Genomic DNA, 21,559 nt, shown 5'->3' with positions numbered 1-21,559 from the left:
TTTTTTTTTTTGGTTTCTTTCCCCCCCAAAAAACCAAGATGCTAGCATGTCGTCTGTACAGAGCATTTTTTACACTTGCCATTTGGCAAGCCATGGCAGAAGCGCAATTTAACAACCCTGTGGGCGTTGACATCTGGTGTGGCAAAGCATATCGAGCTACGTGAGTAATCCCAAGCGACAATGAGTAAAGGTAGTAAAGGCCGGTGCTGATGTGTCTCAAGTAATGCTTCTTTCAATCCAGGAGGCTCATTCGAGAATCCGTCCTATTCGCCTGAACCTCTCCTCAGACTTAAGGTAAAACCTCGGATGAGTATCTATCTCGATACTGAAGATGCAGGAAGCTTGATTCTCGATGCTAGTATATCGTACCAGCATGGCTCCCCAATTTCCACAAGTTCCGTGACCGACGTGTCTGGGGGACGAGCTCCACCATTGAAAGTAGATATCCTGTGCGACGGCAAACGATTTAAAACGACAACTATCGACGTTGGCTCTACAGATAACGAGATTCCAATTCGTCTCGATGGCCTCTCGGCGAGTCCACAGCCATACAATATTACAGTGAAGGCAACTCTCTCCAGTAATGGTGCCGTCTATATGACCTCGACAAAGATTTACCGGTTGCCGCATCCAGACAATTACGGGACAGTCTCGAGGATTGACAATCTCTTTGGAGGCCTTTGGTATCAGAAAGGAAAGCAGATGCCTTGGGAGTCGATATTCCCCTACACATACTACGGTAAGCCCGTCGCCAACATATCCTGGTGTAGCAGCACAACTAACCGTGCTTAGTACAATGGAGCCTGTACTGGGATAACAATGTCACTACACTGGACGAGTTCGCCGCCATGGGCTACAACCTGATCCACATCGTGCCTACCGGCAGCCTGGGCGATAGCTCATTCCCCTGGGACCAGTTCCAGCCGTATCTAGACCGTGCCCGTGAGCTAGGCATCTTCTTCCAGTACGACGTGATCTGGAGCCCCTCAAACAACACCGCAATGATTGAGCAAGTCACGCGGCTGCGCAGCCATCCATCCATCCTCTTATGGTATCAGAGTGATGAGCCAGACGGCAAGAGCAACCCTATTAATTCAACCGGTCTTGCACGCGAGAAGATATGGGAGCTCGACCCTTACCATCCATCTTCCTTAGCTCTGAACTGCTATGACTTCTATTATTCCGACTATGCTAAGGGCGGTGAGGTCATTTTGAGCGATGTCTACCCCATCAGTACCAACACTAGCTGGTCGACGGTGTATGGGACCCCGTGCAACGCGACGTATGGCTGCTGTGGCTGCGACGACTGCAATGGCGTATTCGAGGACATTTCGGATCGCATTGAAGAGTTCAACCGTCGAGACGATATCCTCGGCTGGGAGAAGACACACTGGTCGGCACCCCAGGCTTTCGGTAACGAGACATTTTGGACGCGGTACCCGACTGCCGCGGAGGAGGTGGTAATGGCTTTACTAGCCGTCAACCACGGCGCTAAGGGCCTGGTGGCGTGGGATTTTCCAACAACGGCTGAGCTCTCTGTAGTCACGCAGAAGTTGGCAGGTATTATGACGAGCGCTATGATCGCCAAGTTTCTCCTTCAGACGCCGTTGATGAAGTTGACTGTGGCGGGTGGCAGGAGGGTAGACGCCACGATCTGGGTTGACAAGCACAAAAAACAGGCACTCCTCAGCGTTATCAATCTTAATTATAGTGATATGAAGGGAGTAGTCGAAGTTTCCTTGCCAAATGGACTGAAAATTAAGTCGGTGTCTCAGACCCTTTGGGGAGATGTCGTATGGGAGATCGATAGCCCGAAGATGGTATCTACATCGCGTGGTCTTCTGGGGCTACAGGTGTCCCTAGTAGTACTGCGCCTATTTGATTAGGCTTGACATCAACAACTGTTTGAGCGATGTTAGTTCATTTGGGATACATATATAACAGGTGATTCGCAATAAATCATATGCATTCCACCGTCGCCAAACAGTTATTGACCTCAGACCGCTGATATATTTGATCTTCGGTCACGTATCATCGCTTGGCATTCTAAATTTGGATTGCCCCGTCCGGATTAGGTAGGCGCTGCTTCGCCTAATACCCTCTACTCGAGAAAGCAAATTCATAATTTTGATTGTACCCAATAGGATTCTAGCACGATGTTTAAAATATCGCGAGATAAAGAACATTATCAGCCCCACAGAACACAAAATTCCAAGTTGGGATACAGTCGACTCTGGAACTGAACTTTCACGAGATTTTGAGTGACTTGATCAAAATAGAGTTGGCTTTTAGCCCGGGGGTTTCTCGAGAAATATTGGAACAACGTCGTCACTTTTCTCAATCGATGGCCGAGCCTGGGTTGTAGGACACTGTCCTTTTCGTCAAAGGGCCAGCTAAGCAAGGACGGGATATCTGCGCCGACGGAGAGAAGAGGCATAGAAGTCATCCATCACTCAACGTGGCCATGTTGCAGTCTACACTCCACGGCCATAGCATACCGGAAGAAAAGAAAATGGAGTTGAGGCTGAGAGACGTAGTATAGTAATCTGATTACGGTAGGAAAAGCCCATCAATTCACAGTACAGACGAGCGGAAGTCTCAACGACCGAACATGCGAGTTGCTCGGGAGAGGTCGGGTAGATGAGTACACGAAAGGGAGCTTTGGTATAGACACAGACTCAGTTGCCGATTCGGCAAGGAGTATATACACCAAGTCGATTATTCAGATTGAGATAAGCAAAACGAGGCAGTAGTAGTCGGTACACAATACCTTCACACAGACAGATGCTGAGCTGCTTAGCCAAGGTGCCTTGATATAAGTGAGGATGACAAATGATTGGCAGTCAAGGAAGGTCTGGCCAGAGGAATCAAGGCCGCCAGCACAGTAGGAATGCAGCATGGCATGACCTGTTCATGATAATCAGTAAAGCAAATCTTGTTCACTTACAATGAGGGAAGGCGTGGCGTAAGGATATTGTTTATATCCGATATTGTCTGTCTACTAGACGTGAGGGAAGTATCTGACAACCTTCAAGTTGTGCATAAAGGCTGTCCCTGACTGCAACTTCGAACTTGCTATTTCAGGGCTCAGTGAATACAGGTATGGACTGTCACTGGATTCAACATGAAGTTCGCCATCAAGCTACGCCGTAATTCAGTTTGGCATCAAGGTGCCAGACTTAGCTAACAATTTTGTGTAAGTAAAAATGCATCATTATTGATAACAGGTACTCAGATCGTCGTAGAGCTTGTAATTGGGCGAGTTCTGTTCTACTAAGGCGTTTCCACATTGAACCTGCTCATGCGGAAAGGAGAAAGGTCCACATCGAATTCGTTTCCCGTTGCAAAAGACGCCGCTGCCTCCCCGAGGGCACTGGCGAACTTGAAGCCGTGACCACTCAAGCCACTAATAAACATGACATTTTCGTTCTCCGGCAACGTGTCCACGATGAAGTCCTCATCCGGCGACATGTCGTACGTGCACGCGGCGCCCCGCAGAGGCACCCCGACGCCAGGCAGCATGCAGCGCAGAAAGCCGGACACCTCGGTGCTATCCTCATTGAACGCTCCGAATGGCAGGCGCTGCTGGTGCGTCTCGATGGGTTGGCCGCTGTCGTGCCGCCCGACCTTCAGCCCGTTCGCGGCGGTTGCTGGGAAGCCGTAGTATTGCGTCATGTCTGTCAGCTGGACAACGAAGGCGGGAAAGCCTTCGTCCTCATAGTAGGCCCCTTCAGCCTCGTGCCAGGAGAAGATCTTGCGGACGGGTGTGACGGGCAGGTCGGGCAGTAGTTTCTTGACCCATGTCCCGGCGCTGATCAGCAACTTGCGTCCCTGGTGCCGCTGCCCGTCGGCGGTGACGACTTCAACGCTGCTCCTGCCACTACCCTTGGCAGTGGTGTGCTTGATCTCGGTCACGGGCAGGCCGAACAGCTGTGTGCAGCCTGCCTTGCCTGCCAGCCTGACAAATGCTTCGATCGCGTTCTCGGAGAGCAGGTACCCGGCCTGGGGCTCGAAGACGCCGATGTAGCCGTTCGGCGCGGCGACGCCAGGCCACTTAGCGCGGACCTCCTCGGCCGAGAGGACCTGGCAGCCCGGCAGCGCGTGCTTGTGCACGGCGGCGGCGGCGTTGGTGATGAAGGTCGTGCCCGCCGGGCCAAGGTTGAGGACGCCGGCGCGGTGGAAGATGTCCGTCTGCGACTCGCGGGCCAGCTCCTCCCACAGTGCCTGCGCCCGCAGCGCCAGGGGCACGTAGGCTAAGCCCTCGCCGTATGCGTGTCGAATGATACGCGTGCTGCCGTGGTGGCTGCAAGATTCATGACCGTCAGCGTCAGCTGTCACTTGACATGCGACATGAGTCTTGATGCGTGGGGTGGGGGGAGAACAAACTCACTCACCTCCCTATGTCATGCGGTGGGCAACCGGAATCTATCGCCAAGACCTTCAGGCCGGCTTTGGTGCCATAGAAGCTCGCGGCGGCACCGACCGATCCGCTTCCGACGATGATGAAATCATACGTCATTGGTTTGAGCTGTAAAGTGTATTTTAAGTCTCTTTCTTTGTTGGGTTATTCTATTGTGATTAATTACGGCGATTACAGCATAGCAATCAGTCATTTACTATGCAGTAGGCATGCATGCGAATGGAGTGGGGAAGGCTTTCACACAAAATTACTGGCGGAGTTGAGATTCCTTAAGCTACTCCAGCTAGTCTGGGAAGTGACGACGATGATCCCTGTCATGCTCTTGCACTTCAACGACAGTGGACCTGATGCAATCTCTTGCGCAAATATAGTCCTCCGCTCTTAAGGTACGATATATACAGGAAGATCGATTGTGTTCTGTGTGGCGAGGGCAGGTGTTTTAGATGCGGCCAGGCTGGCCAGGATGGTGTGATGTTCATTAGCGTCTCAGTTGAGCTCCTGAGCACGTTTGTCGTCAATGCCGTCACCTGCCCCTGCGTGCGAGAGGAACTGCTTCTACACCTGATCCAGAAAGCACAGAAACAGTTCCACATACCCACCCAATAGCTCTGATCTTAGATAAACTTACAAGTAATAGTAGCGACAGAGTAGAACCCAAGGCGAAGCAGAAGTGGGCCCCTGTCTCTGCTAGGGAGACTGGCAGGGAAGATGCAGCGGCTGTCGATGGGCGGCTGTTAGTGTGGCATTGACTGTTGATGGTGGAATCTGCGGTGGGCGTTTCCGACAAATGATAGAGACTGCCGATGTGTGTAGACGGGATTCGTGCGAGGCTATCCACCTAGCTGGCCAAGTCATGGCTAGGGCGAGTTGTGTAGTATGCGACAAAGAATCTTCGCCTTCTGTATATCTTATTCGCTTGATATCTGATCTATTATCATTCATTTGTAGCCGAGGGGATCATTTCTAGCCAGATGAATTGTAGGCATAGACTCATGGAATAGAAATGTAGGTACGCTAACAGACCCAGTGCAGAGTATCAACTTCGGACTCAATCTTCTCGATCGGATAGGCAGGTTGGGCTACTCGTATGATGACCTTAGTCGGAGAGCTATTCTATGAGGGGCCTAAGCACACTGGGAACTGGTCCCCTGGACACAACCTTTCGATCGCGGTTCGACAGGAGGCTAGTATATGTGCTAAGCCCATGAAATACAAAGGTTATAGTAGTATGGACAAGGTTCTTGGTAGACTAGATGAGCTTGAGGGGTGTGAGGAGCCTGAGTGTGGTGACGATGGTAGTGATGGTAGTTGTAGATTTCTCAAGAATTTCTAGATGTCTGCTGTTGGCATCGACAAGGATGGCAGCAAAGCCTCTTTTAGTGTCGTTAAAGAAGTTTGCGAGGACCAGTGAACAGTGTACGTGCAACGCCACATCCCTTCGGCCAGGAAGTCTGCCGCAATGACGTTTGTATTGATGCTGACAGATGGTAGGATACCAAGCAAGCGTGGTATGTGTACAAACAATGTAATTATAGCAACAGATCAAATTTTTAACCTATGGAGTTCTGGTAGCCTTGAATTGCCTCGACTGTATGATTGAGTGCCAGCGTGTAACATTTCTCTTTATCTAGGTTCAGCGACTATTGACTATCTAGCTCTGAGCTAGACTGTGACACTAATCATCAACAAGGAGACCAAGTGAATTCTAAATGCTTTACAACACCATGTTTTTGCTCTTCCCTCCTTGGGAAGATGCTGCTCACTAATATAGGCTTCTCGAGTCGAAGGTCTATGTGTTTTTCGCCTCCTATCTCAGTCTCCCACGAGACTGTCGCAACGTTGTCTTTCCCCAACGCTACTCTTGCCACTATTGAATCGCTTAACAGAAGACGTGGCTTGAAGAGCAGTGCCTTGCAACCCGGAGCAGTGGGCTGTATGCCAGCCAACTCTGTGCAATACTCGTACAACGGGACACTGCCCCACGCATGGCAATCCGACCTCTGACGAACATTGTCCTCCTCCCAGGTCGAGAGATTATCAGCGAGCATTTTCCGCCAAGGGTTCCAAACAGTTGGCCAGAAAGCCTCGTATGCCTCATCTCCCGCCATTGCAAAGGCACGAAGCACGTAAAATTGCATCACGTACGAGCACTTAGAAAATGGTCTCTTGCCGATAAACGTTTCTCTAAGAAGACGAGCGCGGTCATTTGGATCTACAGCACCACATAATACGCCAAAGACTTGGCAGTGCTGTGAGTAGGAGGGACCGTTAGTATCCGTGACCACATCAGCTGTCGAGTCGGTAAAAAAGCGTCCGTCAAAACAGTGAGCATGGATGGCTTTAACAGTCAAATCAGCACGCGACTCATATTCGTTCGCATGACCTGGACGACCGACAGCCCGTGCAAGACGCGCAGCTTGGTACAACACGAGACTGTATAGCATGCTGAAAAATGTATGACGATTGGACGTTCGACCTGCGGTGGGCACTCCCTTGTCTGGATGCGCGTCAGTCGCACCCCAGGTGGTCACCCAGTCAACATACTGCCACACGTCTTCGGGAAGCCCGCTAACGAGACCAAGAGAGTCAACGTGCGTGGCAAAGAACTCGAGCACCCCATCAATCCGGGGGAGGAAGGAGCGGGTAAATGGCGTATCCCCAAAGTAGAGGTGATGATCGCAGACTTGGAGAATCCAATAAAGCGAGAAACCAGCGATGATTTGCGGTACGTGTGATGGGAAGCGAGATTGCGTCAGGCCTTCTGTAGTAGTTGATGCGGCAAAGTTGGTGATAGCCTGGCGCATGAGGCGATCGTCACCAGAGAGCAGATAGTGGAAGAGACCAACGGAGCGTGAATCGCCAGAATATCTAGAGCAACTGTTAGCCATCATGAAAGAAATGCCCAAGAAGTACTTGAAATAAGACTTACTGAAGCTGTTCGTAGAATGGACAGTCAGAATAACCATCAAACATACAGTTTCTCAGTGTTCGAATAGAAACGTCCCAAATTTGCTTGCTCTGCTTATCCCCAGGATTGCTCCAGCTTGCCTTAACATTCAATGGATAATTTACCTGTGTAGCATTGAATGACAACAGCTCAATTGGCTCTGCTCCGGCAGTGATCTCGAGTCGCATCATTCGAAAAGTTCGGAACCAGAATGGTTCATACCTGACCATTTGACTACTAGGAAGGTCAATCGTCACTTCGTCGTAGGGACCGATGAGATACCCCTTATCGGCATCTAACCGATCAGCTTTCGAACGAAAGAATGGGTAATTACGTGGCTCAAGCTCATAACCTTCAGAATAGGTGATCTTGAGTCTGATGCTAGATTGTTTTTCTGCCCTGAAGGCCCATTGCAAGAATGCTGTTGAGTGAACTTCTGCCTGCACCTCAAGTGTGTGTGAAGATCCAGCTTCTAAAGTCACAGTGGCTTGTCCTGATAAGTATGCAGTCCATTCACTCTTACTTGTAAGACTTTGGCAGGAGTGGATGGTATTCACATTGATCCGGCTCTCCTCTGGCATAGGGATGATTCGTGGGCGGAGACGCCACGGCGAAAGCTCGCCGTTCAATGTCTTGATGTCGTAGGGGACGGGTGTTACCGGGGGATTGGGCTGAGTCTGGCTGATTCGCTCATTAATCTGTAGAAGAAGGCGTTAGTTTGGAAAGACTTTTAGCAAGTGACCGCACCATCACTTCAGCTTACATGCAGAAAGCCATCATCAACCACACCTGTTGGAAATAGAACACTGTCGTCCACTTGGGCCTGCCAATTTTCTTTCGAACTGAGATCGATAGTTGTCGCATTTTTCTGCAGAGTACCAGTTACCGTGAAGCCGGGATTTGATGTCCGCGAAAATGGCATTGCGCTACGCGAGGCAGCGAAGTATCGGAGCACCACAAATGTAACCACGTTCCTCCCTTGATTCAGAAAGGGGCCAATGTCTATCATGTCATAGTACCAGATCCATGGACTACTTCTAGAGGGGCCGACAGCGACGCGGGTTCCATTGATATAGAGCTTATATCGAGTGTCTGCAGTAAAGTACAGATAAGCCGTTCCAGGGCAGAAGTCAAGCTCAAATTCTCTCGTAAACTTGACAATCCTTCCAGCCGTATTGATCTGAGAGGCATCGACCCAGTCAGGCGTCCAGACCCAGTTGGCCTGGAGCGCACTAATCGTCTACTGAAGTTTTAGCTGTGTCGCGTCTTGATGTCAATGTTGTGGCTTTCGAGTTTCCATACCTTTTGCTCCTCGGCGTTTATCATGCTCGAGCCTGAGTCGAGTTCGTCCTGTAGGAACTCTGTATTTCGAAATGACGCAAGATGACATGTGCTATTGAGACCAAGTCTGGATGAGGAGTTATGCACGAATGATTGATCTGAGTATTGATCTGAGGGGTTGCTGGTTTCCAATTTTTCGGCCGTGTTCAAGGCCGAGACATCACCGGCCAGTAATAATTACCAAGAACAGAGTCTGTGCTCACAGGTGGCTAGAAAAACTCATTGCAGTATCGTGCGACCCCTGAAGTCGGGCGTTTTGGTCTTTAGAAGACCTTTAAGTCCTGCGGATTGGACGAGTTCACGATTGCCATTCACGAGGTAGTACCTAGTATATTGTCTCGGAGGAAAGATGCAGCGCGCGAGACGGTTTGCTTTCGTCCGAGATACCGAAAATGTGGAGGCTGGTTTCGATTTTTTGAAGCAACAAATGGACCTAACTTGCGCTACGTCGCTGGGATTCCGTTGCTGGATCATGGTGGGATCTCATTCTTCGTAAAGTGCCATCCGAGCCAGCATAGCTTGCATTAGTGAGTCTATCTTGGCCAAGTGCCGTTCTTCGGCCCCGACACCCCCGGTGCTCGCGAGGTGAGAAGGACCGGGGTCCCCGCACACTATCCCCGCAACGATTCCTCGGCGTCTAATCCCTACTACACTTCCTCCGGAGAGTATAAGTCTTGGCTGAGGAAAGATATTATCTGCAGTCTTCGTCATCGCCGTGTTCAACAGAGTACCTAACCAACGGAACGAGACGCCGTGGTCGCAGACACTATTCATACATAGTCAAACAGGTTGAAATCACACCAGTATGACTAAGCCACCTGCTGATGCAGCGGATATCGACATGGTCGAAAACAATCGGATGACCAATGACACACCACCTGTCTTGATCGACACGGGCGAGCCAGTGATGCGGTCTAAAGAAGACGACTTCAGTGTTTGGCAAACTGTACGTCGATATAAGTTTGCCGGAAGCATAGCCATGACCGCTGCATTCTGTGCCTCCCTTGATGGCTATCGTAAGTGCTGGTCTTCGTAACTTCAAAGCAAGCGAGGTTCGGAATTTGTTTTGCTAAAGTTTTCATTTCACAGAAATTAATCTCAATGGCGGTATAGTTTCGAACAAAGGATTTATTCGGCAGATGGGCAATCCAAAAACAGGTATCATTGATGCGAAGTATGTCTCAGCTTGGGGCGGCATTCAGTCCGCAGGTCAGACAGTTGGTCAAATTGTAGATTGCCTCTACGTAACCTTCTTTGGCCGCTAAGCTTTGCTAATTCTCTCCACCATAAGCTTCTTCAGTATGCAACTGAGTCGTTTGGACGTAAACCCGCATTGCTCATCATTTGGGTCATATTAGTAGCGGTCTGTCGTGACGATTCTCATGCTCCTGATCCTCGTCAGGAATCAATTAGCACAGACCTCTGACTGACATGTTGATCTTGAACAGAGTATTTTTACAGAAACATTTGCTACTCATTGGGACCATTGGCTAGTAGCAAAGCTTTTGTCCGGTATGGGTGTGGGCATGCTACAATCAACTATGCCCCTTTATCTCTCCGAAATAGCTCCAACCCAGCTGCGAGGTTTCTTCATCAATGCGTACAGCTTGTATGTATGGAATAATATACGTTATTATTGAAGGTTTGTTAAGCTGACGTCACTGTCTATAATCAGTTGGTTTTGTCTCGGTCAGCTTTTTGCCTCGGTGGCTCTCAACAAACTTGCTCTTATGGACCCATATGACTTCCGAACTCCTATTTATACTCAGGTATCCTAGACTGTTTTTATACTTCACGACATAGCCATGGCTGATCTCACCTCTAGTGGGCTATGGTCGGTGTCATAGGAATCGTCTTTGCCGTTATACCCGAAACACCGTGGTGGCTTGCCAGCAGAGGAGAACTTGACAAGGCAGCAAAAGTTCTCCGGAGGATCAATGGCAATGTCCAAGGTTATGATGTTGTGGAGCAAGTCGTCAGTTACTCTTCACTATTTACCTTCTCAACCAAGCGATCTATAATGTTGGAAAAGCAGGTGGCTGACTTGTCTCTAGGAAGTGATGAACGCTACGGTAATGTTAGAACGACAGCATGCCGAAGAAAATGCAGAACTAGGGCAATTTGCTGTATTTCAAGGACGGAACCTTCTTCGATTTCTTATTTCAGGATGGCCGAAGATTGCCCAGCAGTTTGTTGGCCTAAGTGTGTTTAACACATACGCAACTTATTTTTGTGCGTGATGATTGCGTTCCGAATTGTCAGAAGGGAATAAATCTGACACCAGATGCAGTTCAGTACGCAGGCAACAAAAACCCTTTCATGGTAACCATCATTCTCTCTTGCGTGCAGCTTCTCTCGATGCTCGTCACAGCAACGCTCACCGATCAATTTGGGCGTCGGCCATTCACAGTTTATCCTTATTCCATCACCGTTCTCTCTGTTTTGTCTTTGGGAACTGTCGGATGTTTTGACTATACTACCAAAACACTCGGATCCCTCTTAGTAGGTTGATATTCCTGTAATGTGTATCATTGCTTAGTACGCGTCCGCTAACTCCCAATCTTCTCAGATTTTCTTTGCCTGCCTAGCTACATTTTCAACCACCGGGGCTTCCGGAATTGGCTACGCTTACGCAACTGAGATTCCGCAACAACGGTTGCGAGCGCGAACCGCAGCTTGGTCTCTAGCTACTTCGAATATGGTTGCCATTATGTTCAGCTTCTGTACACCGTTGATGATAAATGGTGACGCACAGTGGGGTGTTAAGACTGGTTTCTTGTAAGAAAGATGCCCATTTTTCAACTTATTATGTGAGGAGTAGATGCTAACGCTGAATGTGTATTTCAGCTTCGCCGGCACCGGTGCAGTTGCTGTTGTGATTGCGTGGTTTATTCTCCCTGAAGTTGCACGTCGCACTCCAGCCGAGATTGACGAGATGTAAGTATTCTTTATACAAAGTACAATGATTTGAATTTATCGGCCCAGATTAGCTAACTATTGTGATTTTCAGGTTCGACAAAAAGGTCAATCTTCGTAAGTTCGACAGATATGTTACCGAGGTTCAGATGCGAGCCGATCAAATACACGAGAAGCTACACCAAGAGACGTGAGCATTCAATAATCGCACGGTCATTGTAGTAGGAGATTTGGTGCAAGGACTAGATAGTTTTCAATTTGTTCTTGGGCTGGAACCTAGGTATGAATTTGAAACAGATACTTGGTCTAGGCAAACCTAAGATCTCGCTTCGGTCCGAGACATTCTCCTTCATCAAGAGAATCAATAAACAAGATTGTGAAACCAAATCTCGGCAACCTGAGATCTTTACACTATGAGTAACCAGGGATATGAGCTACCTTACGAAGCCTTTGGTCGCTGCTCAGGAAACGCTTTCGGAGGTTAAGATGGTAGTGTCCAAGTTTTACTGTGCTTCCTTCCAGCGACCATCTCCGACCATCTCCCTCATTGCGATTATTGTGTTCTCGACAGCAACCTTTGCCATAGCTGCCTCTTTTTGTCGCGTGTGCTCCAGCCCGGCATCATTTCCTTCAAGATCAGGGTGTAACCACTCAAATGTGTATGTCATATATAAATCCCCATCGCCACCTTCGCTAATAATGTTTTGAATCTTGCTTCCATCAGGCTGACGAAATTCTACCTTCATTGGCTGAAATTCGATACATTCCTCTCGTACGCGTCTGTCGCCATCACGAAAGATGACCTCGCGTACCGTCACAGCTTGTCCTGCCGCGGTGGTAGACTGTGAGATGACATCGGTGCTTTTGATTGTGACCCCAACGAAGTCTTCTGCCCGACGAATCTTACGTTGCAAAAGCGGCCAGATGTGTTCGATTGACAGTTTTTTCTCGGCCATTAAGGGGTTGATTGGCGCAGTATAGGCGACATAATTAGCAGCAACCATATTGAGTAGAATTGCAGCTGTGCCCGGATGTGATGCCAGTCTACAGAAAATATTGGCAATATGTTTCAATCCAGAAATTGGAATGAGAATTAAGGACGATTAGACAAAAAAGCGTTGCTTGTCATTTCGCCCGAGTCCGACGCTTCGCATTTGAATGTAGATTAGCTTACCCTCTCCTCATCTGATGACTATTTCCATAATACCAATGGAAGTGGCAGCCAATAAAATTCTACAAATATGAAGCTCGCAATGTAGGGTACGATGTAAGGTTCTGGAAGACGCTCACAGACACCGGCTCCACTCTCTGCATAGAGTTTTCTCCCCGTGCAAAGTCGTCCGCATGTTTGCTCATGCGTCATGGCTTAATCACGAATAATTTAATAGATGGTAGCCGCTCAGATAATTTGAAAAGCTAAAAGATGGTTATCGGATGAAGTTTATTCAACTTCTGAAGCAGATATCGCTTTACCTTTGGTTATGGGGATTACTCACGCTCTCAGATGATCGGCGAATTCGTACCGACGCCGGAAAATAATGAGGGGTCTATAGTATTTTGCAACATGGATTACACCATCTCCAGTACAGATATTTGACACCACAAGTCGGGACACAAACACACGATTACACATCATTTTAGGCATAATATTACTCATAAGCATAAATGTAGCAATAATACAAAGCTCTCAGCCATGGTCATCGCGGAGTGTGCATCATGAATACGCAGAAGTCTCCCAAGTACGCCTCACACTTTCCTGGTTGGATCGCTGTTCTCGTACAATCTTGCTTTTCGAGATTGATGATAGTCGACCTCAGCCTGCCCAGAATCTCCAGTTCCCTGCGTACCATGCCGTCATCAGTGCACATATCGGAATGAAACTATCCCGTCGCCTCCATGTCCAGCTTTAGAAGCCCTGACATAAGTATGACTGACTACTCCACGCTGTTCTTCAGCCTCAAAGTTGCTATTCTGTGCCCTAAGATAGCGCTTAATAGCCAGAGCCATGACGGAGCACACTAAGCAGGCTCCACTCATCACTCCTCCACCAATATAGTAGCGAGGCTTCTGAGAGTCCGGAAACATGTATGAGGTGTAGAAATGCGCTACTCCAGCGGCCATAAAATTGACAATGGCGAGAGCCGCAGCGCGTTTGGCACGGGGTCGCGGCAGCGAAGAGCTGACCCAACTCACGCAAAGGTTGTATGGAGAGTAAGCCCCGCCTGTCATGAGAAACATTGAGAAGTATCGGCCGCCGGTGGAGGGCACAAACATCGCCTTGAATGAATTTAGCCAAATCACCAATACCATTTTCCGGGAGGTCCCAACACTTACGAGAAGATTGCCAACAAGAGCAAATATCATTGGAATGGCAATATGATAGCCACGCTCATGCTTGTGTGCAGCATGGAAAGAGATTCCGAGAGAGACAATGAATGCAAAGAAATAAGGCGGTGATGTAAGGAGCAATGTCTTCGTGCTGTTGTACCCCAATGTTTCCACAATAGATGGAAAGAAGTTGTTGAACGATTGAGCGGTTATAAGAGCCATTTGCATCACCACGAACATGTACAGCTTTGGGTCAATGAGGGCCTGTTTGAGGCCCCACCAGATTGATTCAGGGTCTTCATCGACGATACCAGCATTCTCCTTGCGGATGCGCCATTCCTAAATGGATTGATAAGCGCACATCAATGAGACAAGAACATGAATCAGCACAAGCACATACCGCATATAACTGAAGGTTGCGAGGAACTAACCAATGGTTGCTTTGAAGAGGGTAGTCCGTTAAGAGAGGTAAAAGAATTATTGCTATTACGACGGTCATAGATCCTTCGATGATGAAAAGCCACTCCTACAGATTTCCATTAGCATGAATAACACGACTGCTGCATCAGAACGTACCCAAGATGGTCGACCGGCAGCGTTTTCCATACGAGAAGTTACTGAATAGAGTTAGAATCAACTCTACAAAGTGCCGAGTCTTGCATACTTCCAGCTGCTATAAGACCAGAGAAGGCGCTGGCGAGCATATTGCCGCCATAGAGAACCGCTATGCGGGGAGGCAGTTCAGCCCGACTGTACCAACAACTCATGAGGACAAACACTGCGGGTAAGAAAGGGGCTGGTGTACATTAGCAACGGTCACAGACGATGCATAGATGAGCAGACCTTCGACCAGTCCTAATAAGAATCGAACGGAAGCAAGTTGCACAAAATTCTTGGTGAAGCCTTGGCTCATTGATAAAACGCCCCAGAGCGACGTTGTTAGGCAGATATAATATGATGGCCGCACTTTGCCGATGATCATATTTGACGGGACTTGTGTCAACACATCTTGTACATGTCAGCTCAATGTAGCTCTGTTTGTACAATTTTACTCGCATCCAATGTAGAACATCATCAAACAGGTATTGTACTCCCCATTCGAAATGTTAAGGGTCTCTGTGAGACCAACGACCTTCGCGCTCGATATATTGTTTCTATCTCTGCGAAAATGTTAATATTGGCGAAGGTTGATTTGCCTACTCAAAAGATATTCAGCGTTACTCACAGAATGTTTAGAAGAAACAGCAAGAATACAACCGGCAGCAAAGTACAGTCCAACTTCTTGGTGAGGCGCTTTTCTAGACGTCTCTGTTCATCTTGAGTTAAGTGGGCGAGTTCCTCCGGCAAGGGTAGATCATCTGGCAATAAATACGTAGGCTTTTCAGCATGGTCTGTGGTACTTTTTCTTTCGATAAGGTCGGTCATTTTGTTAGTCTATCCCTTTAGTATTGGGCATCTCGAGTAATCGATTCTGGAGAGGCAAGATGTGTCTAAACAATGTAGTTTTAATACTCGGACATTGTCTAGTCTGGTCCACCCTACAACAGTTATTTTGGGAATGATGAAGCAAAGAAATGCTACTCGGAGAGAAGAGCGAAAACACATGGGACGAATCCCACCTGTGACCCCAGTCTGTGAAGGATTGCGGGGAAGGCCAGGAGAGCCCCGCCGCAAAATCCAAAGCAAGTAGACCAGGGTGGAAGCATCAGACATGGATTCGCCGGGCACAAGTGCGGTTTTGGAGTAGAGGATGTGAGCCAGATAAGCCAAGCTCCAGCGAAGTTTTGCATGTCCGTAAAGCGGATTGTCTGCGTCGATCAATGGACGAACTGCTTGGTGTAAAGTTCGAGAACAAATCAGTGCTAGTCATTGCATGTATAGAGTAGGTGAAACTACAAATTGATGCCCAATTAGATGTGATTATGAGTGAAATTGTCCCTAGTAACAGCGGGAGACTCCATATTACATTCGTTTGTCTAGCCTATGGTAGTAAATGCTCCTTACTATCACACGGCACTTGCAGGCTACGACGCTCTATCAACAAAGGGTAGGCCTGCCGACTTTTTAGTAATTGGCGGCCTTCTTTATTATTATCTATGATATATGAGTATAACGTGGGTGTCGGAGAGAAGACCGATGTAGAAAAGTATCCAATCGGAATTGACTTGCCTAGCGGTTGTTGCTCCTCATAGAGAGCAAAGAGAAAGCTCAAACTAGGGTTCTGGTGCATGACACTAATTGAAGTATTGGCATTCGCTCGAGTGAATAAGCGTGAGATGAATGCCTCCTCTCTTAGAAGTTTTCAGTATTATGACCGCCACGAGCTTTCTCAGATAGCGGTAGTAACGAAACAATTGGTGCTGATGCGCAAAGCAAGTAGACGGCTATAGAATTGCGTTATGTAGTTGTCCCAGTGCGGAAAGCCTTCTGCCTTGCTAGATGGCTCATTTGCCACAGTATAGTTTTCGCGGTGTTAGATCAACTGGTCTACTGCTTATTTGCCACTGATAGAGATAGTGTGTATATTTAATTTTCATTTCTGTCTCGTTTAATTGACGTAATAGCGCCCATGTATTCTCTATATGACTTTACATTTCAATGTCAAAGACGGCCCCATTGGCCATATAGCTACTCGGAAGTCACCATACATCCTGCTTCGATGTTGTTACCCTCAGGATCAAGGATGAATGCCGCATAGTAATTTTTGTGGATGTGCGTTCTCGGACCTGGGGCGCCATTGTCTGTTGCTCCCGCAGCTAATGCTGCCGCATGGAAGGCATCGACCGATTTCGAGTCTATAAATACATACATTGCGTCAGTTTCAAATCATACTTGACGGTCACGAAGCATGTAAAGATATATTCAAGGACAAGCAACGCGTTTGCATACCTTTAGCGCCAAAAGCAATATGGACATTGGAGCTTTGCTCGCCTGGGGCCACGAACCATTCCGGTTTCTCAGAGCCGAATCCAGTGAAGCCATTTGGGAAAACGATGAGCTGGTTTATTCCGAGGGGTTTCAAAGCCTGGTTGTAGAAAGCAACAAGAGCATCGTGCTTTGAAGCAGTGGATTTGATCAGAACGTGGGCAATAGTCATTTCGCCTTGTAGGTGCTGCGAAAGGCGTGGTGAATAGATGTGAACCGCGAGCAAATAATGTAAGGATGAATGTTGATGTCTCAAGTGAATTTTGGGGTATGAGCTCCTCCTACTTATATATACCGCTGTTATTGCTGTATCGTCCTTAACCCAAATTTGTCGAGCCACGACCTAAGGTTTTGCCGGTACAACCCGCCACTTGACCGGACGAATGAGCCCACTTTTCGCTGATCAATGCTGAAGATGATTAGATGACAAATTCTAGTTGTTCACGTTGTCAGAATGCGTCGTCTTACGCATATATATGATCTCAAATTAATCTGAATTTTGAACACATTGTCGGAGAACTGAGTTTTGAACTTCGCCCTAAAGAGTAAACTGTACCCTGGATCAAAAGTCAATGATTGGATACTCATATTCGGCCATACAGGGTGCTATGCCTAACATGGCGTATGGTACCCTGGCTCGGCTGGGATGAGTAATACATTAATCGCCCCACCCGCTCATCATCAGCCTTAGAGATGTTTCACGTCGTCTATTTGCCTAACCTACATCACTCCGAGGTCAAAAGAGCAGTCAAGTCATGACATGGATTCGTGGGCTTTCGTGGAATACGACGGGTCGAAACTCAGTGAGGACCCAGCTGTCCGTCGGAGGGTGCGGCAATATGCTATGCGAGATGTGGCCACTGCAAGGAGGAGGAAAGGCAATTACGGTAAACAAAACTTGAGACAGGCTCCTCCATGGCTGACAGAGCTGAGGCGCGTGGAAGACTCCCACGTCACGCGGGATCAACAAGGCTCAAGTTCACAGTTTCGCAGTTTGTCCATTAATCATTCATCGCAACTATACTCCCTGGATACACCGACTCGACAAGAAATAAATAACGACCATTCGAGACATAATATGAAACACAGATGTATTGTCCCAAAACCATTGGAGACGAGCTTCCTCGGGGGAAGCATTTTTGCTTTGCTGCAAAAGGTGCCCATGGCTGGGTTAAGACTGGGCATTACCCCAGTCTCGCATCAATTCTGGCTTGCAACAGCGAACGCAAGCAGTATCGAAGAACCGCAGGTGGGAAGCAGAACATTTATCTCCTATGTTCCAAGTCGATACGGGCAAGTCCCATGCTTGACACTTGCTGTGGATTGTGTCGTGGCCAAGATGCGTCACTTACTCTCAGGGTCTTCGCCGGGGAATTCTCCTACCTTGTATGTCGCTCTTGGGTCCTATAACAAAGCGCTCAGAGCTGTACAAGCTGCTTTGAATGATACAGTATCACGGATGAGTCCGGAAACCCTATGTGCCATAGAGCTTCTAGGGATCTTCGAGGTACGCACTTTCTTCTTCGTATCAATTATTGGTGTTGATTTGCTAAGACTTCAGTTTCTCAATGGCGGCGAAAATCTTCGGCACTGGGTACACCATGTCGGCGGAGCTGCGCGACTCATTGAAGCACGAGGTTTTGAGAGATTTGCAAGTGACTTTGAAATATCCTTATTCATGGAGAGCATTGGATCGACCGTACGTGATCAGCACCGTGGAGTTACGGATTCCTAATCATACATTCTTATATTCAAATCTACAGATTATGGAGACGATTCTCAATAACACCGCATGCTTCTTGAATGAAGGAAAATGGCCAGAACTTATCAAACGAGCGATACTCCGCGATGAGACCTTCGACACACACCAAGATCTGATGTCGATGCTTTGGAGCGCTCTTACAATTGCTCCACGCCTTTTCCGAGATACGACGAGAATTGTTGTGGCAGATCAGCTTATATCCCAAGTGGATATTGAGGCAGTCATCGAAGAGCTCGTTATTGCAAGGAGCAATCTTATTCAATGGCAAATTCTAGCGGAGAAGAAAGCTACGATGAGCTGCATTGGTCTAGAATGGTGTGGAGATGGAGTCGCCGTTAGGTGGCCCTCCTTTACCAATACAAAGTGCGACTCAGTATTTAAGGTTCAACTAGCTATGTATGGCACGTATGCGATGTGTCGTATTTTCAAGGCTCGACTGCTTTACTCCCTTGACCCGGCAAGGTTTCAATACCTCGAGGATGAGTCCCAGGCGCTTGCAAAAAGAGTAATGGAGATGGAGCATCAGTCAAATAATGAGAAAAATAGAAATATATGGAGTCTTTTCATGTCACAAAGCACTTGGATCGCGAAGAGCATAATCGAGACTAAGATCACCTGGAAGATAGAGACACACTGCGGGAAAGGGACAATTGGAAGGTCAAAGTTTGAAGCTTGGTGCTCTGCTATAGGAAGGAGAATCGACTGATCATATTATAGTCGTGAAATTGTGGTACAAAATATGTTAATGCGTGGTCAAAACCGAAGTATCAACATAGAGCTATTGCTACGTTTACTACTACTGTATATCAAGCTCGTAGCTCCAATGATATACTTCTACCGACGACCTGTACAATGCTCTAAGAAATGCATTTGTTGTAATATTACAAAATTTATACGACAGTATTGAGGCGGCGCACTCACTCCCTGTTGTGTTCTGTAGTCTGTGGTTTTTCTTTTTTCTTCTTTCATGGGAAAAAACCCACCTGGCCAGATGTGGCGAGCTATCAAGCTTCTAGCCCTGCCAGGCCTCGCGCGCATGTGTCTCTCTTACTTAGCAAACACTAATTGCCCACTCGGCCGAAACTAAGGCTGACCTTTTCTGCCTTGTCCATTTTATGTGGGGGAGATAAGGAAGCCACCTAGGGACATTTAAGTACGAGTAAAAGATTTGTTTTCATAAATTGCGTTCCCCGCCTCTGGTTGTTCCATCTTTCATGCACTGTCCAGCCAATGCCTTCTCCAAAAGAACCGAGAAAATCAAAACCTAAGACTAAAACATTTACGGGGTGAGCATGCTAAATTCGCGCTACTATCTGGTTTAAGGATCTGCTAAATCGACCACCACAGGTGCTGGACATGCCGTTCTCGCAAAGTCAAATGCGATTCTAGTCGGCCCAGATGTAGTCGCTGTATTAGTGCTGGCCTTCAGTGTGAGGGCTACAACATTCGGTTGCATTGGTTGCATCACAATGACCCCAACCCTTCAGTGACCATCAAGCGACAAGCTATGAGCTTGCTCTGTAAGTCCATGACGTCACATTTTTGTTCCGAAGGCAGATTGTCACGGGAGCGGTATACTGATCGTATGGCCAGCCGAAAACCCCATATGGACGCGAACTACTCAGGAAATTGACAGCTTTATCGATGACATCGATCGGTATAGACTAAATCTAGGATGGGAAACATTTTGTGCTGGACCATTTGGGGTCTTCCATGTCCCGGACTATGACTCTGAAAGCTATGAACAACTCGCCCAGGAAGTCAAGGAATTCAACGTCGAATGCGCAATACCAGATGCCGATGGTCAATCTCCCTCCGAAACCTTGTCAAACCCTTTATATTGGGGAGAGAATAACAAAGAGCTTGTACAAGAGTCACCGACAGCAGATACACCATCGAGTTCCTGTTCATACCTAATAAACGCCACTCAAAACGGTCCACTGAATTTTCTCGATTCCAGCACCTCTCTGATTGTCAAGGCGTCCCGTGACTCGTTGATAGGTTCACTCATACACCATTATGTCTACGTGGTGGCAAACATTTTGCAACCAATCATACATCCAGCAAACACTTACACATCGATTTACGTGCCAAGTGCAGTAACCACCTTCAAAACAATTTCGTGGGACTCACCTCTCGACAAGAATCCACAGGTCCCACCAAGCCAGATTGCCTTACTCTTCTCCATTCTTTCCTCCTCGGCGTTTCATCTTCGAGGGCGTGATGAAACCAAGGAAGCAGATGACTTAGCCCGTCATTGCCGGGCAAAGGCCCTTTCCCACCTTCAACTATCCCTCAGCAACCTCCCTGCGTCAGACGTCATGGAGATTGCTGGGCCTGAAAATAGCACTATAGCGAACCTCGAGGCAATATTGTCCGTTATGCTAACACTTGTCACAGCAGATGTGAGTCAGCTTTCTGTTTCTCATAGCAAAAGTACCGCTTACGCTCCCTAGGTCATGGATGGCTTAATGAGCGAATTTTGGATCCATCTTGCAGCTACGAAACAGATCAGCCAACGGCTAAGAAGTAATTCCTACGTTGGATCTCGGAGTGAACGGCTCATTAACATAGCTTCCTTTCTTACAATAATCTCGGATACTACGGACCTTAATCTGGAACCCATTCCGTGGGTTCAGCAGACTTGTACCTTGAAAGATGTGGTATTTGGCGACGGGCACGGGTTGGATTTCACTTACGGTATCACAGCTACTTTGGCTAATTTTATTCATCGCACCACACAGCTTGCAAGACACATCTGCTTCTATTTATTACAAGGTGACTCCCCACCGATCGAACTTACTTCAGCGGCTGAGGACTTGTGGAACGAAATCTTATCTTGGGATATTACACAAGAAAACTTAGAAGTGTTCTCCGACTGCGACAGTGTGACTGTGCTTATTGCAACCAAGCACATGCA

At 47.7% G+C, this 21,559-nt stretch overlaps 3 protein-coding genes across 3 annotated transcripts; 2 read left to right on the top strand and 1 right to left on the bottom strand.

Moving 5' to 3' along the window:
* Window positions 1-702: 702 nt before the first annotated feature.
* Window positions 703-1,886, top strand: UCRPA7_4363 (putative glycoside hydrolase subgroup catalytic core protein; the record flags this gene model as incomplete). The annotated part of the gene is made up of 2 exons (XM_007916924.1): window positions 703-739; window positions 793-1,886. 2 exons carry the CDS (start codon window positions 703-705, stop codon window positions 1,884-1,886), a joined length of 1,131 nt encoding a protein of 376 aa, XP_007915115.1.
* A 1,387-nt stretch (window positions 1,887-3,273) lies between these two features.
* On the bottom strand, window positions 3,274-4,519 carry UCRPA7_4362 (putative n-methyl-l-tryptophan oxidase protein; the record flags this gene model as incomplete). Its single annotated transcript, XM_007916926.1, has 2 exons — window positions 3,274-4,303; window positions 4,395-4,519. 2 exons carry the CDS (start codon window positions 4,517-4,519, stop codon window positions 3,274-3,276), a joined length of 1,155 nt encoding a protein of 384 aa, XP_007915117.1.
* Window positions 4,520-11,406: 6,887 nt separating this feature from the next.
* On the top strand, window positions 11,407-11,818 carry UCRPA7_4361 (putative sugar transporter protein; the record flags this gene model as incomplete). The annotated part of the gene is made up of 3 exons (XM_007916909.1): window positions 11,407-11,486; window positions 11,556-11,645; window positions 11,719-11,818. 3 exons carry the CDS (start codon window positions 11,407-11,409, stop codon window positions 11,816-11,818), a joined length of 270 nt encoding a protein of 89 aa, XP_007915100.1.
* Window positions 11,819-21,559: the final 9,741 nt, after the last annotated feature.

The sequence above is a fragment of the Phaeoacremonium minimum genome (assembly GCF_000392275.1).
Source record: "Phaeoacremonium minimum UCRPA7 unplaced genomic scaffold PA7_03_scaffold_334, whole genome shotgun sequence".
NCBI lineage: Eukaryota > Fungi > Ascomycota > Sordariomycetes > Togniniales > Togniniaceae > Phaeoacremonium > Phaeoacremonium minimum.
The sequence above is the reverse complement of the archived record's forward strand: the minus strand, read 5'-3'. Positions and strand labels throughout refer to the sequence as shown.